At 41.0% G+C, this 18,882-nt stretch overlaps 1 protein-coding gene across 1 annotated transcript in view; it reads left to right on the plus strand.

The window, feature by feature from the left end:
- Positions 1-7,397, plus strand: part of LOC307004703 (tripartite motif-containing protein 16-like) — a 53,936-nt gene extending 46,539 nt beyond the window's left edge. The window contains exon 6 of the mRNA XM_079624113.1: positions 3,244-7,397. Within this exon, the coding sequence (XP_079480239.1) occupies positions 3,244-3,833 (590 nt within the window). The 3' untranslated portion in view covers positions 3,834-7,397. The remainder of the gene's footprint in view (positions 1-3,243) is intronic.
- Positions 7,398-18,882: the final 11,485 nt, after the last annotated feature.

Here is an 18,882-nt window from a genome sequence, read left to right on the forward strand (position 1 = left end):
GAAAGCTCAGAAGTATAAAGGCTTGAGTAAAACTCTAGGAAAATGTTATTAATTTTATGTGGATCATGAAACACTTCTCCTTGTGGTGACCTTATTCCATTAATCAGCCTTGATGCTGCTGATGCTCGATGACCATGGCTTGATGAGCTAATAATTTACCTGCCTTATCACCTAGTTCAAAAAAACATTGCTTAGATTTAAGCAACTGCACTTCAGCCTTATTCGTGGTCAAAAGATCAAATTCCGTTTGTAAACGAAGGCGTTCTTTATACAGATCTTTATTTGGATCAACAGCATACTGATGATCTAAACTTTGTAGGTCCTTAAGGATTGTATCTAATTTAAGCTTGTCAGCCTTGTTGTTACCAGAAAAATAAGAAATTATCATACCTCTTAAATATGCCTTAGACGTTTCCCAAAGAGTCCCTCTACTAATAATTGGCATATCGTTGATCCCAAAAAATAGGGCTATTTGCTCAGCTAAATTTTTTTTGAAATCATCTCTAGCCAAAAAGTGAGAGGGGAAGCGCCACTGTCTGGGAGAATGTGTGAACTGGGAAAGATTAACGTCAACAGAGATGGGTGCGTGATCCGAAATGACAATGCTGTGATATTCACAGCTCGATAGGTTTGAAAGTAGTCTATTGTCTAATAGGAAAAAATCTATTCGTGAATATGACTGATGAACATGGGAGAAAAAGGAGTAGGCACTATTCGTGGGAAATTTTGATCTCCAGGGATCGGACAGGCCCAGTCGCCCAGCAAAGGTATTCAAAGTTTTGGCTGAGTTAGTTGATACACAAGGTCTGCTCGAGGATCGATCTAAAACAGTGTCTTGAACAAAGTTAAAATCACCCCCTATTATAACATGTCTTCTGTCAATATCAGGAATGGATGAAAAGAAATTGGATATAAACTTGTCATCATCCCAGTTAGGGGCATAAATACTTGCCATAACGATAGGCACATCTCTGAGTTTGCCAGTAATTAGGATATAACGCCCATTAGGATCGGACAGAACATTAGCCAACTCGAAAGGGATATTTCTGTGGATAAGAATAGCAGCACTTCTTGCCCGAGCACTAAAATTTGAGTGATATAAATGGCCCACCCATGCTCTTTTAAGCCGTTGAATATCACTTGTCTTAAGATGTGTTTCTTGAAGAAAGAACACATCCCCCCTAAGATGTTGGAGATGAGACATAATGCGGCTAATTTTAATATTATTTTTCACCCCTTTAACATTCCATGATAAGAAACGAATACTGGAACTCTCTTTAGTCTTAGCCATTATTAATCGGCCACATGACAGCTTCAAATCTGAGCAAAACGCAAAAAAAAAGAAAAGAAAAGAAACACTTCAAGAAAAATAAAATAAAACACAATAAAGCAAATTGGAAAACCATAGCTTTCAAAAAGGAAAAGGAAACAAAAACCCATTCCAAGATCCTAACTCCCACTCCTAACATATCAACCCAGAACCACGCAGAGAACCTGCTAAACACCAACCTCTCAATTCAATTTCTCAAAATTACAAAATTGACTATCAAATTGCACAAAGGACCCCGGCTCCACAAAATATGTATTTTAGCCCATGAATAAAGAACAAAAACTGATCAAAATCAGACTACCAGTAACACACAGCAACGCTGTATATGAGCCTTAACAGTCTGCATAAAAGTTGTACAAAAGTTGTACAGATGTACAAAAATTACGGTCTTGTCAGCGTTATGATGTCCATCCAGGAGCAAGATGAGTGAAAAGAGCGAAAACTACGTATCTTGTATATAATAAATAGCTACGAGCTCCGGTGTCCAGATATTGTATACTGGAAAATATAAATGAAAAAATTAAACTGAAATCCGAAACACAGCATCGTGTGAATAGACGCGAGTAGCATTAGTCCGAAAAAGAGAAGAAAAAGAAAAAAGTCAACTGCTCACGTAGCTTCTGTCGACTCGCGCCGGTGGGTTTTGATAAACTCACCAGCCTCATGAGCTGACGACAACCGCCTCTTCTTACCATCCGATGTCGTGATGAAAAGTTTAGATGGGTAATGAAGAGATGGTCTCAGACCAAGCTGGTACAGCTCCTTCATCACCGCTCGGTATTCGGCACGCATCTCCAAAACTTCGGGACTGTAGTCCTCATTAATGAAGACCGGATTACCGCGATATTGAAGCTTTCCTCTTAGTTTGCGGGCTTCGCGTACCACCAAATCCTTGGTCTGGAATTTGTGGAAACGAATTATCACAGACCTAGGTCTCTCCCCCGACTTTGGTTTCGCTGTGAGGGCGCGATGGGCACGATCCAAATCAGGAGGAGAGGTAAACAGGCTCACACCAAAAATTTCCACTAAAAGCTCCGAAAAGAAAGTGGTCGGACGAGGGCCCTCAATCGTCTCAGATAAGCCAAAGATTCGTATGTTATTTCTGCGGCTCCTCCCTTCTAGATCCATAACCTTGGCTTTGAGTTTAGCGTGTTCGTCAGTTAAAGCCGCAAACTTCGACTCTAGGGTTCCGACGCTCAGGCCGCTCGTGTCCGCATTTGCTTCAAGTGAACAAAGTCTCTGCTCGTGGTCGTTTACAGTTGTATGTAAAATGTCCAGTCTCGATTCCAAGGTGGAGAATGCTGATTTAAATTCCGAAGACAATGCCGCCCTGTGTTCTTCCAGCAGCGCCGTCAGAGTAGCAATATCTGCCAAGTTCCCGCTAGCCTGTGTTTCGTCTTTCTTAGCTTCGTCTTTCTTGGCGGTTTGTCTAGATTTCGAAGCCATTTTCGCCCAGAAAGTTTCAAAGTAGTAAGCTGACTGATTAATTGGATAATATAGTCGTTGATGGGCCAAAAAATAAACTTTAAAATGAAAACTGTGGGAGCACGGGCGAAATGCTGCTACTCCCCACACATGTCAGCCGGAAGTCATTCTGTGGGTTATTTTAAATTATTTAAAATATGAAAATGCAAAAAGGTACAAACGTTTCATCTATTTGCCTTTTGTCAGTTAAAATAGAAATGTTTATCAACATAATGTCTTTACTGGCTTTTTTAAACATGTACATGGATGTAAATAAGGACTGAATTAAACGGAGGATTCAATATATTCTTCAAAAACAGGATATCTTCTAAAACTAAAGGGATAAATGTGATTATTTTTCACTGAAAGCCAATTAAAAACATTCATCCAAGATTAGGGGGTATAAAAGAATCATAATTCCTGATTCTGATGTGTTTTATCTTCATCAGATTCTCATCAGTTCACTCTGGATCCGAACACTGTGAATAAAAACCTCCGTCTGTCAGAGGAGAACAGAGTGATTACTGACACTAACACAGTCCAGTCGTATCCTGATCGTCCAGAGAGATTTGAATATGTGCGTCAGGTGTTGTGTAGAGAGAGTGTGTGTGGACGCTGTTACTGGGAGATTGAGTGGTGTGGGTATGTGTCTATATCAGTGTCATATAAGAGCATCGGCAGGAAGGGATCGGGTGATGAGTGTGTGTTTGGACGTAATGATCAGTCCTGGTGTTTGTACTGCTCTTCCTCCAGTTCCTCATTCAGACACAATAACATAGAGACTGTTCTCCCTGTAAACCCCATCAGCAGTAGAACAGGAGTGTGTGTGGATCACAGTAGAACAGGAGTGTGTGTGGATCACAGGAGAATCGGAGTGTATGTGGATCACAGAGCAGGAACTCTGTCCTTCTACAGCGTCTCTGACACAATGAGCCTCATCCACACAGTCCAGACCACATTCACTCAACCGATCTATCCTGGGTTTTGGGTTTATTGGCCTGGATCTCTTTTTAATACATCATCAGTGAAACTGTGTTGATGAATGAGAACAGACTGTAGAGAGATTCTACCCATAATGCTTTGAGCTGCATGGTAAATAAGTAACAGTGAGATGTTTTAAAGTCTCTTATTTTCTCTTCATTACATTAATACTACAGCTGAACTTCTGTGAGTGAATTAACATGTCAGAATAAATGTGTGTAATAAATCCTCATATAGACAATAAGATCAGTGTGTGTTTGTGAGTCACGATGAGTGATAGTGTGTGTCTGTGCTTTTCTCAAACTATATTTCTGTTGATGGAAATCAGTCATTCAGTTCTTATTGTAGTGTCACAAATCATTTTTATCATTACTATCAAACGTACGTGTCACGGGGCGACTATATTCTGTGGGGGAGGAACGCACACGCCAGGGAATGGGTTTCTCTTGGGGAATGTTTTTAATGTGACACCCAGCAAAATGTCTGCTTCCTGTGCCCATGTAAACAGTGACAAGTGACAACCTAGCGATCTGTTAGATAAATCAGCTTCAGGTGTTCGGCGGGAAGAATCTAGGCTGGCAATTGGCACATATGTTGGGCGGGAGTGCTTTATATGTTCAGTGTTGCCGACAGTTCGGGGGGCAGCAGACGTGGGGGAGAACGCGGGGGAGAAGCCGGCGCCCAGGAAGGGGTGCTCGGCCGACGATTTGATCGAGCGCGAGGCAGACGAGGATCTGAAACGAAACCGGCATTCTGACGGAACTGGAATTCGCGATCACTACGGCTGCCGCCGTCGCGTGGACACTGCCCCGATTGTCGGGTTGAGAGGCGTGTGTGCCTGCTTCGTGGTTCAATGCGATGGGATGTGTGACTGCCAGTGACTCCTTTGATCTGTACGGTATGGTGAGCATTGCTCATATCCTGTTTCCTCTGCCAGTTGAAAAATACTTTCTAAGGGATTCCCTGACTCGGCCTGACTGCTTTACCGCTCTACTGTTTTACTGCTCTTCGGCTCTCAACACCACAGCTAACCAGCCCAGCTACCCAGCCCAGCCCAACTTCAAGGAGACGTTTGCCTGGACACTGTTCATTTGCCTTGGTCACAGTGAGTTTACTGTTTTGAAGTGTCCTGTTCTTAAAGTGTTCACATGGGGAAACCTTTTGCTGTTTGAAGTGTGTGCACGAGTGCTTTGACGGTTTTCAGATTGTTTGGTCTGCATCTACAGTTCCAGATAAACAGCCTCCTGTGACCCGGGTGTGTTATGCTGATAACTTGAGCTAATCCTGAGTATTATAAGCACTGCTGAGCTATGTTGTTTAAATGACTCCATGTCTATCGAAGAGGCGTTATAAAGAGACTGACACCGTCTAGAGACTACGCTGGTGACTACGTAACCTCTTCTCTGCCTGAGCCCTGTGAGTGTACAGCTGCATCGGTGAGATACCTGTCATCCTCTCTTCCTGAGTCCTGCGAGTGTACAGCTGCGCTGGTAAGATATGTCACCGCTTCTCTGCCTAAGCCCTGTGAGTGTACAGCTGCACTGGTGAGTGAGATACGTCACTGCTTCTCTGCCTGAGCCCTGTGAGTGTACAGCTGCACTGGTGAGTGAGATACGTCACTGCTTCTCTGCCTGAGCCCTGTGAGTGTACAGCTGCACTGGTGAGTGAGATACGTCACTGCTTCTCTGCCTGAGCCCTGTGAGTGTACAGCTGCACTGGTGAGTGAGATACGTCACCGCTTCTCTGCCTGAGCCCTGTGAGTGTACAGCTGCGCTGGTGAGATACGTAACCTCTTCTCTGTCCAGAGTCCAGCGTCCACCGAAGAGGAATCGTTATACGCTACCTGCCATCTACCTAGCCCTTGTTGCTCCACTGTGAAGCTCTGCTGGTCGAATCCTCCTGGGAGCAATTGCTCACTTTAAAGACTTTTAAAATAATATAATAAACACAAAACCTTTTGAAGTTATTCTGTCTCGTTCTGACTTTATGGGAATACGGTCCTGCTCCTCAGGGTGGTACGCAAGCTAGGGGTGGCGGCTCGCTAGCACCTACCCCCCACCTGTGACATACGTTTTAACTGAAATTATCACAGACAGGATTCATTAAAAATGTGTTATTCAATAAAAGAAATTGCCATGTAAAATTGATGAATGTCAGGTTATTAATAGATGTAAAACATATGGACCCAAATAATCTGTTCATACTGTAAACCCTTCATCAGTAAAAGTATGAGCACAATTATTCTAATCTAATCCAGTTTACTTTCAGAATAATATGCTTTATTTTATTAAGCACCTTTAAAAGCAGCTTTTCATTTTAATATACACATTTAGATTAAATATTCCACTATCATTAATGGAGTTAAGTACTTAAATTACAAAAAGTAATTATCCAGAAGTTAAGAATTAAAATTAGAATTAAATAAAACAAGCAATACAATTTATAAATAAATAAATTAACATCAACAAGCAAATGCAAAGTTAAAAAAAAAATGTCATAGGTCTTGAAGTTCAACAGGTAGAAGCATAGGAAGAGAAAGCCCTGCGATAATGAGTATAGGGGTGTAACAGTTCTGGTAAATAATGTGGTACCAGGCCGTGCAATGCTTTATATGTGAGCATCATAATCTTAAAATCAACTCGGGATCTGACTGGGAGCCAATGCAAGGATTCCTAAACTGGAGTAATATATGACTGTCGTATACATTTTAAACTGTATATTAAACTAACCATGTTTCTAACATCTAACCTTATTTAACCTCTAGCATATGAACAGGAGGTACAAAACCAATGGAAAACTTGTGACTGAGTGTGTGTGTGTATAAATAACGACTATGGGAAATGAAACTAGAAAGATGTCTAAATTTGAAACCAAAAACAGAGTTTGGTTACCTGGTAAAAAGAGGGCTCGTCTATGAAGAACCAATCAAATTAAGTAATGTTTCATGTCATTTTGCCATACCTCCTTATTCTATAAAACTGTTGTATTTGTGTTTTACTGGTGGGATTCTCAATGGAATTTGTCTGAGATCCTCCGGCCTTGATTCTTCTTGGGAGAGTTTCTCTGAGAACTGCTCGAAGACTCTCCCGGCCGTTAATGAAGGGACATTTGTTGAAAGTCTGTCTAATATTTCTGCTGCGCAGCAGGTCAGTTTAGGGAAGCAAGTAAGTTAGAGTAAGAGACTCTGCCAGTTGTCGACAGGAGACGTGAAGAGCTAGAGTATAAAGGTTATTAAGTGTCGATTGGAAGACGCTATGAGTGTCGATTTGTAGACGCTAGATGTTTATTAAGTGTCGATTTGTAGACGCTAGAATGTTAGGTTTAGGGAAAAAATCCTTTACAACTGCATATCCTGAACACAGTTAAGATCCTTACGGCCGAATTCTGTACATATTGGATCTTATTTGGTGTCGATTTAGAAACTCCTGTTAAAAGGGTGTGGAAGCAATTTAATATGTTTGATATGTTTTAATTTTCTGTAATGATGGTTAAGGTAGATAAATGCACAAGGATTGCATGTGGAGTCCCATGTACGTGTACATGTGAGACAGTTGGTACATGTTTGTCTCTTATTCAGTGATGTAAAATTGTTTGCCACAACAAGGGCGTCACAATAATAGGTTTACTTAAAAAAAAAAAAAAAAATCCGGTAACACTTTACAATAAGGGTGCACTAATAAGCATTAATTCATGCTTAACTAATGCACAGATAATACTGAATTAATGTATTACTAATGATTATCTAAGCTATTCATTAATGATTGCCTCATTAGCAACTAATGAAGAGTCTGTCTGGTTAATATATTAGTTCATATATGAATTGTTATTAATTAAATATGTAAGTGTGTATTAATTCCATAATCACTTATTTTATTAACTAATAGTGTTACTTAATTTGTTAATTACCACAATAAGCCAAAGCCTTATATTTCAACTTCCAGATAATACAGGTAAACTGTAGCTGATAGCAGACTAATGCTGGACACACTTAACCACTGACACATTCTCTGACTGTGAATGCAGGAGATTTTAAACACCGCTGTGAACACAGACTGAACATGCAGTGTTCGCGCTGAAGGATACATCTAGAATGTATCCTTCCTGACATGATAAAACCATCTTTCTACATGAACTGTGGTAATACCATGCTCTGAATTCATCATGTAGTGTCATGTAAGATTGTTGTGGGGAATAATGTCAGCGTTTTCTATATCTGTCATTTGATCGTCCCGCTGCTCTCAGTGCTTAACGACAGTATCGATTAGGACAAAGTAAAAGCCGCTTTACGACACAATTCTAATGCTTTATACGAAGGCTTTTGTCAAAATGGTAGTCTATATCCCTTTCCCCAATACTCAAGAAAAAACTGCCAATAAAACGTCTGCACCAGCAAAAAGAGAAAAAAAGACGTATACATACAATAGGACTTATTACCATAAGGTGTCACAATCCATTACGATAGGACGAGACCTCATTTGTTACGACCCGTTCAATAAAGAAAGGGCTTGACGTGAACTTTTCCAGTTGGTAAAAAGAAATCCAGCCCCAGTCGACAGATCACCAAAGACACAAAACATAAGTTCCACAAAAAAATATTATTTATTAAGGTGAAAAAGGATCAGGATGCAGGATTCAGGATGCCCCAACGCCAAAATAATAAACAAAATAGACTTATAAATAAAACATGTATTGAATTACCTAGGGAAATCAGGAAAAAAACTAAATTACAAAGACACTTCCCTAAATCCCTATAAATAAACAAATCACAAACAGTCAAAATAAATGGCAGGACACCCCTACGCTCCTAAAACATATGAGAGACACATGAGAATTCACTGGAGAGAAGCCTCCGTTTGTATGTGTTCTGTGTGGATAGTTTCAGATTTACAGTAGCGTTTATGGAGTCATCAGTGTGGAAAGAGGTTCACAGACAGAAATCTAAAAGTCCCCCTGTAGTTAACCATTTTATCCCTTAAAACTCAGTTTTCACGGTGTCTAGGCATTCTCACTACAATTCCCATCATCCTGTCTGTCACTGATTGTTCATTGTGTTCAGCTGTTTCTCGTCACCTCGTTTAGCACTTGTGTATATATACCCTGTCAGTTTCAGTGTTTGTCACGGAGTCCTTGTTTTATGTCCCACACTTTGGATGTTGGTTTCTGTATCTTGTTCCTCGGATTGCCTTTGTATGGATTTTGACCTTTGCCTGGACTGATTGTGAGTACGGATTACCCATTAAAGTATACTGCACTTGGATCTACGTGTCTTGTGTGTGTGTGTGTCGTGACAGAAGGACTCCGTCCCGAAAGATCCAGCAGTATGGGTTCCCGTATCCTTCCCCCCGCTATGAAGAGGGAGAAGAGACAGCATAGGCGAGAACCGTCATCTGGGGAGTCAGAACTTCAGATGACGCTGTTCGAATGCTTTGCGCTGTGGGCTGGGAGGACTGAGGAGACCATGGCGGTCGCTTCCACTGAGTCCTTTTACGCTGGTTCCACAGAGGCCTGGTCAGCCAACACCTTTTCCCAGAGAGGTTCTTTTGAGGGAACCCGTCTGGCCAGGTTTCGTGGAACCCGTGGAGGCCGCAGGGGAGGAGGTGGTCGAGATGGACCCCGACACCATTCACCGCTTCGGCCACTCTTCGACTCTGGACAAGTGGTGTCCAGCCAAGAGCCTGCATCTCACCATCGAAAACGGTGGAGGAGGAAGACTTCCTGCCTCCCCAATGGCCCGGAGGCCATCCCCTCCGAGCAGCCCGCTGTCATTCCGGAGGCCGTCCTCCCCGTGCAGCCCTCTGTCGTCCCGGAGGTCGTCCCTGTGCAGCCCGCTGTTGTCATCCACCATCAGTCCTGCCACAGCCAAGAGGGCTGTCTTCCTTTTTTATGTGGTGGTTGTACTGCAGGCATGGAGGAGACATGTGAGCACTGCCGATCCAGAGACCGTTCCAGTACCAGAGGTCGTCCCCGAACAGCCCGCTATTGTCCCGGAGGCCATCCTCAAACAGCCCGCTGTCGTCCTGGAGGTTGCCCCGGGGCTGTCCACCATCAGTCCTGCCACGGCCAATAGGATTGTCTTCCTTTTTTATGCAGTGGTTGTACTGCATGCATGGAGGAGACACGCGAGTACTGCCGATCCAGAGACCATTCACGTCACGCCTGCCGAGCCTGAGCTTCACGTCACCCCTGCCGAGCCTGAGCTTCACGTCACCCCTGCCGAGCCTGAGCTTCACGTCACGCCTGCCGAGCCTAAGCTTCATGTCACGCCTGCCGAGCCTAAGCTTCATGTCACGCCTGCCGAGCCTGAGCTTCACGTCACGCCTGCCGAGCCCGAGCTTCACGCCACGCCTGCGATTCCTGAGCCGGTGCCCGTGTCTGTTCCTGAGCCGGTGCCCGAGCCGGTGTCTGTTCCTGTTCCGGTGCCCGAGCCGGTGTCTGTTCCTGTTCCGGTTCCTGAGCCGGTGTCTGTTCCTGTTCCGGTTCCTGAGCCGGTGTCTGTTCCTGTTCCATGGCCGCCCGAGAGAGACTCTCCGCCGTGGCTGCCCGAGGGGTCGTCTCCGCCCTGGCCGCCCGAGGGGTCGTCTCCGCCCTGGCCGCCGGCTAAACCATCACCCCTTGTTCCTGTTCCCCTTCATGGACCTGGCCCACCATCCCTCCCCCTGATCCTCCACAGTTCCTGGACTTTTCCTGGATCCACCTCCCTCCTGGACTTTTATCGAGTTTTGTTTTCTGTCGTGGAGCGTCTGGTAGCCGCTCCATGGAGGGGGGGGTTATGTCACAGTGTCTGGTGGTTCCCTGGGTTAAACATTAGAGGTCCTCAGTTTTCACGGTGTCTAGGCATTCTCACTACAATTCCCATCATCCTGTCTGTCACTGATTGTTCATTGTGTTCAGCTGTTTCTCGTCACCTCGTTTAGCACTTGTGTATATATACCCGTAATATATATATACCGTAATAGGACCACATATCGAGCTCAAATAGACCTCGAAATGTTGAACGGCTAAAATAAGGGCTAAGGCCTCTTTTTCCATTGTAGAATACACTTGCTGGTGACGATTTAATTTTTTGTGAAAAGTAACTGACTGGGTGTTCGATTCCCTTAGAATCCTCTTGTAAAAGAACAGCGCCAGCACCATAAGCGCTCAAAATTTGGAGTAGCCAACACCGGAGCATTTGCCAATAAATATTTGCCATTCTCAAAGGAACACTGACATTGCTCTGACCATTGAAAGGGTCTCTTAGGGCTTAACAAATCGGTCAGAGGGGCAACTACACTTGCAAAATTATGACTAAAACCTCTGTAGTAACCCACTATCCCAAGAAATCGTCGACGGGTAGCTGGTTTGGGATAACTACAGATTGCATTCACTTCAGCGTGAATCGGCTTCACACAACCCCTGCCAACCACCTTTCCTAAGTATGTCACAGTGGCCTCTCCAAATTCGCAGTTAAGTTGGCTTTGGCTAGACGCACAAAGAGCTCTCTAATTTGATCAAGATGTTCAGACCAAGAAGAACTATACAGAACAACATCGTCCAGGTAAGCCTCACAACCGGTCATCCCAGACAACACGTGATTTATCAGCCGCTGGAAAGTAGCGGGAGCATTTCGGACGCCAAAAGGGATAACTGTGTACTGCAGAAACCTATCAGGTGTAACAAAAATAGATAGTTCTTTAGCACGGGATGTCAATGGCACTTGCCAATAAGCTTTCAAGAGGTCAAATTTGCTAACAAACTGTGCAGAGCCAACACGGTCCACACAGTCGTCGATTCTTGGTAGAGGGTAACAATTGGGTTTTGTCAGAGAATTGAGCTTCCTGTAATCGGTGCAAAAACGATACGAATTATCAGGTTTACTCACTAAAATACACGGGGAGCTCCAAGAACTAAAACTGGTTTCCACCAAGTTATGATCAAGTAAATAATCCACCTCTCTCTGAAGTAACTTCCTTTTTATAGGGTTGACACGATATGCATGTTGTTTCATTGGCTGAGCTGTACCAACATCAATATCATGCTCAACGACGGAAGTTCGAGTAGGAACATCAGAAAAGAGAGAGTGAAATGAGCTTACCAACTCAATTATATCAGCCTTCTCTGACTCAGACAGGTGAGACAAATGGTGAGCCAAGTTAACAAGAACTTCGGAATTATTCAACCGCCCTTCTACTTCTCCTCGAGAAGGACCTTTCATCTCTTCTGGATTATCATCCATCTCTACAGATGTTTCCGAAACACTTGGATTTGCAGTTTCAGTAGCTGTCACAACATCAACAGAGAAGGAAGTCACATAAGATTTTAGTAAATTAACATGACACAGCTGTATTTTCTTTCGACGATCGGGTGTATTTAATAAATAGTTGTTATTCGGGAAACACTTCACAATCGTATAAGGTCCAGCAAACCTAGCCTGGAAAGGAGAAGTCAAAACAGGTAACAACGCCAGGACTTGATCACCTGCTTGAAAATGTCTGGACTTGACTTTGCGATCAAACAACCTCTGCATCTTTCCCTGAGACTTGGCTTACTTTTGCACTCATTAAAAGGAAATCAGCTGGTTATTACATAAAAAATAAGCAATTTTACTAAATAATTTCATGTTTCAAAGGTGAACGTGATAAAATCATGTAGGATAAGCATGAAATTCAACAAATTAACATTTGTTAAATTCAGTCATGTTGAGATAACGTGATTTAATATAGTCAGGCTGATCTTGCACCGAAGATGGACTAGCGAGATCACGCGAGATGACAAACCGTGTGCCCAGGAAAATAACGAGATTATCACATGAAGAACTTGCTTGGCGTGCCTGGAGTTCATTTGGAAAAGGTAAGATAAAATCTGTTTTCATCCATCTAAAAGCAATATATATATATATGTTAAATATAAAAAAATATATATATATGTTAAATATATATATTATGTTTTGTCAAAAATAAAGTCATCAACTAAGATGTTATTATAGTTGGTTCCAATGTAGGCTCATTGGTGTTTTAAAATCAGATTACCCTTGTTTAAACTTAATTTTCTCTATCCTCATTCAGGCAATCATGAAATGGCTGCTCCAGTGAAACTCAGAATCATTCTTGGAGAAAACGATTCCTAGTGATTGATCCTTCCAGATGGTATGCCAGAGACTCTCATCGAACTCATACAGGAAATTAAGAGACAATGTGGAGTAGATGGGGACTTCAGGCTTCAATTCATGGATGTTGAGTTTGGAAATTAATTCACCAACTTGATCTCAATGTCAGACATCCAGGACAAAAGCTCCATCAAGGTAATCTTTAACTCGGTTGCACCTGCCCAGCCTGGTGGCAACCTGGTGTACCTCTCTGACAGGGAGTTTGATGAGGTAGCAGAAGCTCTGGTAACTACACATCCATGTTTAACCCTCTGGGGTCGGCAATCACGCCGGCGTGATTTGCGCAATTTTTTGATGTCTACTTTTGTATGTGTCCACTTACAATCAAAACAAAACGTTGTGCTTTTGTAAAATAAAGAAATTAAACAGGGTGTGCTTTCTGCCTCTCCGTCTTGTGAACTTTTTTTTTCTTGAGCACGTCTCTAAACATAAACAAAACTCAGCGAATACTTGTCACACATTTATGAGCTCTATATATTTATAATCATTTAAGTGTGTAGTTTTAAATTATCTGATTGAAAACGAAAACAAATATTCTCTGTTTAAGTAATTTGTATAAAACCAACAAGATATCCAGGTTCTCAAACCCTTGCTCATTAGTTTTAATGTGACCACACCCACACACGCAAAACATATAGAGATGCAAATCGTCCATGCGCTCATTACTTCAACAACAAAGCGCCGCCAAACTTCATCAGTCCTCTGCTGTTCGTCGAGTTTGGAAGACACGCTGTGAGATGGATTTACATCATAAGAAGAAGAACGCGATTTGAAGACAAGAAAGATTTTAAGGTAAGAAATAATTCTGAATTATATTAGTTAGTGTTATTGCATAGGCCTACACTTCACATTGCAGTCGAACTGTTGCTCGATGCTTCAGTGAATGTTCAGTCGCGCTGTGTTTGAAATAGAAGATGGATATACCCGAGCCCACATCAGCGCGGCATTGAACATTTTACTTTTAAAACAGCTTATTATGTAGGTAGCCAATGTGCCTGATGCTTTCACTTGATGCAAACGTTCGTTTTTGTGATTAAAATACATGTAAAATATTACCATAACATCTGTCTTCCTGTGTGCGGAAATTTGTTTATGTAGCCGTGACAACGAAACGCATCATATCGATGTAAACATTTGAAGTAACATATGATAATAAATATATTTTTCTCTAGTGTAGTGTTACTGAAGTGTTCCTTTTTAACGATGCCTGCTATAGCCTACTATTGTTATTATTTTATGCAGCCCTGCACGTATGCCTACAAGGCACAACAAACCTGGTGTTAATTTTATATATAGGCATATATATATATATTATATATATATATAATATGTGTGTGTGTATTTTATACATTTTTTAAAGCAATTCTAACCAGAACAAATCTAAAATCTATTCCCAAAATCGTGCAGCCCTAGTTTCTCTAGATATCAGCATGTTCACAGCTTTTTTTTTTTTTTTTTTTAGGTATAGTCCTGCTGACTTCAACATGAGCAGAACATGGTAAAGTGAAAATCAAACACCTGGGAAATGACAGGTATGCACTATGTTTCAGGAATGGCACAAATTTGTGTGACTGGTTAAGTCTCTGTCTTTAGCTCAGTGTGTTAAATAATGTGCTTTTTTGCCATTTGTTGTGTATCTTTGGATTGTTGTGTTGTAAATAAATCCAAACAATCAAAAAGCCGTTCTTTTTAAAATCTCCTCATTCTTTGTTCAAAGTTCCTCATAGGCCCTGAGAGCTCCTAATAGGGCCATTATGGGAGGCTCTTTGTCTCTCTCAGGTGTGAAACACTCAATATGCATGGTGGTTAACGCCTACTCGCATAAAGCTTTCTTACACAAGACATGTCTTACAAATTTTAAATCAATATATTGTCTGATCTGAATGAGTAGTCAGGGTGATTTTCACATAGTTTTGGAGCAAATATTTTAGGCTACGTGATACAATTTTCAAAAGTCTTGTGTAGAAATAATCAGTTTGGGTTTCATGACCTCATTTCAGTGACTTTTTTTTTGTCATTTTCACAAACCACGCATAAATGTTATTATCTCAAAATGACAAACTTTTACATACATGCTGCTGACATATTATTGTAGCAGAGTTTGTGCTGAATGCAGTGTAATAAGATTTTAGCCATGAAAATATCACAAGTAACAGAAATAAGCACAAATGTTAGAGCATGTCAGAACACCTCCAGGACCCAGAAAACACCTCAGACCCCAGAGGGTTAAGTGATTTTTTTGTCACTTTTACATTGGTATCATACCTGGGTGCCATGATGGCCTTGATTTTTCTCCCTTGAACTCTGAAGCCTTCATCAGGTTTGCAGAGTGAACATCAAGCTCGGAGAAGAACTTTGGCTGCATTCCAAACCGCATACTCAATGAGTAGGTACTTAATTTTACTTAACGAGCGCTAAAAGAGTAGGTACTTTATAGCCAAATCTCGTTAAGTATGAATGCGAACCGGACATCTGCCATGTTGACGTTATCATGTGACCTACGACGCGTTATCACAATTGTGCAACAACTTAAAAGATTTGAATGACACGTTTAATTCATCTATCTGTAAATATCTTGATATTGATTAAACTTGCTCATTTTATGGTCTTTTTGAAGAAACTGCTGCCCATTTATTTTGAGAATACATTTAGGGTTGATTTAAGTTTTTATATTTAACCCTACTTATGTGACCCACCGTTTTATCCTTAACAATATTATTTATTTTTATTACGAAATCCCAAAATTTTTCATCTCTTGAATATGTTGTTAATTTCTTTATTTTATATCCAAACATTTTCATCCACAAGCAAAAGTGGCTTACTGCTGTTTTCCTCTTTTTCTGTCGTTTCATCCCTCAGACAGACCTATAAATAACAAAAAATGCATTTTTTTGAATGTATTATAATTCATTATTTAAGAAAATATATATTAAGATATTCAACCTTTTTCCTGTGTATAAAATCTCATATTATGTATGCAAACCCATGATATATATATATATACACCTCATAACTCGACAGCCCTACAGAACGGTTTTCCTCAGCGTCTGTAACGGGTTGCAAAGGAGACGTTGGGCAGCTGTGTGAAGATTAGCCTTTGGAGAAAACTGTTGATTTTATACGTATCATTAATATTAAAAATCAATATTACCCCAGAATGAATTGCATTGCTATCCCACCCCAAACCATACAATAATAACAACGACAAATACTGACCAATACTTAATTATATTACTTTTTACTGAAAAAAATCAATAAAACAAACAAAATGTAATGTATGTCATATGACATAGCTATGCATGAATACACTCTAGATGTGTATATTGTGAACATATCTACATTTTCATTCGAACAATTAATGATATTAATGATATTTTATTTACTGACAACAATGATAAATATTAATAAATGAGTAAATTAATGAATGAAAGTCACCATCACACAATAAACAAATGCATATACCGGTACAAGACAACACATGAAAGAAAGCTTTATTCAAACTACAATCATGTATGTAGACTACAGGCACTGAACCACATCTACTGCCATCTCAACACAGCGGTTCCCATTCTGCGGCTTTATTCTGATGAACCAGCGGACCGCCAGAGGTGAGCCATGCCGGAGGTTGTTGCATGATGTGTTGTGCTTCACAATCTGAGGCAATAAGGGCCGGTGGAGTGATGGAGGGACTCATAAGGGCCGGTGGAGTGATGGAGGGACTCATAAGGGCCGGTGGAGTGATGGAGGGACTCATAAGGGCCGGTGGAGTGATGGAGGGACTCATAAGGGCCGGTGGAGTGATGGACTCATAAGGGCCGGTGGAGTGATGGAGGGACTCATAAGGGCCGGTGGAGTGATGGAGGGTCTCATAAGGGCCGGTGGAGTGATGGAGGGTCTCGTCCATGGCACGATCTCCAGGATTCAGCTCTGTGCTCTTCATCCTCAGTGCTCACACCAGTCTGCTGACATTTCAGATCCTACAAAAATGCACAAACATAACACAAAAGCAGTAGTTTTAACAGCACAATGTCATTTGATTTCTGTATTATTTAGAAGACAAGAACGCTTTTTTCCACAAATGCCGCCATCATCTTTCCTTGCATCTTTTCCTTGAAATTACAATAATTAAAATAATCAAACTGAAAACTAAACTTAACATACTTAATATTTAAATTATTATTCATTTCTGTAGTATACTCACTCAAAGCCTTTGATGACAGCATCAGCTTCATGAGCCTCTCTAAACCCACATCTGTTCATCTGTCCCTGTAACATCCAGACAAGACTCCCATAACCTCTGTGATTTATGAGCTCAACACTACATTTACATGTTGAGGTTGTTTTAACTTTTTATCCAACATAGATGTTCCTCAATTTATCAACAGTACTAATGGACAAATAAAATAGATAACTTATGTTTAGTTACTTTATAGATATGTTCTACATAATAGCACACATATCACTCAGATGTATATTTCATGTTGTGATGTGCTCTTCTGCAATACTTATAAAAGATTTTCCTGTCAGATGTAAATAGAAGTTTAAAATAAGCGTCTTTAAGATGTTTATGGTTTATGTAAATCCACGTTAGAGACGTAACTTACGTGTCCTTACTGGAGCTCCTGTCAGCTAGAGCTAACGTTATACATAATAAAACGTGTTTTTACAGCAAAATCACAATCATACTATACTGTCTAACTCCTTTACACCTTCAACAGTTAAAACGTTTACTCTATAGTAGTTTAACACATGCAGTTTTAACACAAGGAACCGTGTTTACTCACAGTTGAAACCCCCCACGTCGCTGATCTCCGTGATGTTTGATAATGACGTATCCCCTCGCGTGGCCTCCTGGGCTAGAAGAGTATCCACCGGTTGAGCACTCAAAAATCTGTCTGGAAGCAGTAAGCCATCCGGGAACTTCTCGCCTACTCTTTTATGAATACTGATGTTTCGAACGTACTGCTTCCTTCACGTAATGTTTTCGCCTACTATATAGTAGGAAAGTAGGCATATTGGAACGCACTTAAGTCCGAATCTCGCGATAATTAGTACGTCACCCAGGTAATTCTCGCCTACTCTTTTGGATTCATACATACTTTTTCGCTCGCCTACTCTTTTTCCATACTATATAGTAGGGAAGTATGCGGTTTGGAATGCAGCCACAGACTTTTGGGAAGTCCTCACCTTTCTCAGATGGAGACAGGAAATAATTGGATAATGATGGATGTCGCCATTACATTTATGGTTAAGTGAGTTTGTGAAAGGAAAATGATTAGGCGACTTAAATAAAAACTCACTACCACATAAAAATTATTTGGCCTGTTTTTTTTTCTTCATATATGGGTTTAACATTGTATTTAAGTTTGTTTGAATATGTACATCTTACCCGTTGTTCTGCCGGGATCCATGACTGCAGGATGGACCAAAGGTTTGGAATTAAAGGGGTGCGGCCTTTCCTGATGTCCTTTATATCGCCTTTTGGGAATTATGGGAAATGTAGTTTTGGGAGAATATGTGTTGGGGTTGTGTGTTAATTCGAATGTGTTTAAAGGATGTTTATTGTTATGTGTGCGCATGTTTACGTGTATTTTCATTATTGCTGTAGGGTAAATGTGATTTCTATGTTCATTTGAGATGTGTGTATATATATATATGTTTTTCTTTTTAAGTTTGAGGATAATTTTGTGAGACCCCTTTAATTATAAAAATGGTTTGGTCTAGTTTTGTTGAAAGGGCTTAATTTTCTGTGGTTGAGTTAGTTCTGGTGAGAGATTCCTGAGAAACATCTGAGATTCAGATCTCAGTAATGTGCTGATGTCCCATTTATTAGTCAGTGGGTTTTTTCCCCCCTTTATTTATCTTTTTCTGCACAATGTGTGGTCAGTACTTGAGTGTCGCAGTCAATAAAATGACACTTTGTTGACTCCATGAATGTCTCCTGAGAATTTTATGGAAGAAC

The sequence above is a fragment of the Phoxinus phoxinus genome (genome assembly GCF_949152265.1).
Source record: "Phoxinus phoxinus genome assembly, chromosome: 9".
Classification (NCBI taxonomy): Eukaryota; Metazoa; Chordata; class Actinopteri; order Cypriniformes; family Leuciscidae; genus Phoxinus; species Phoxinus phoxinus.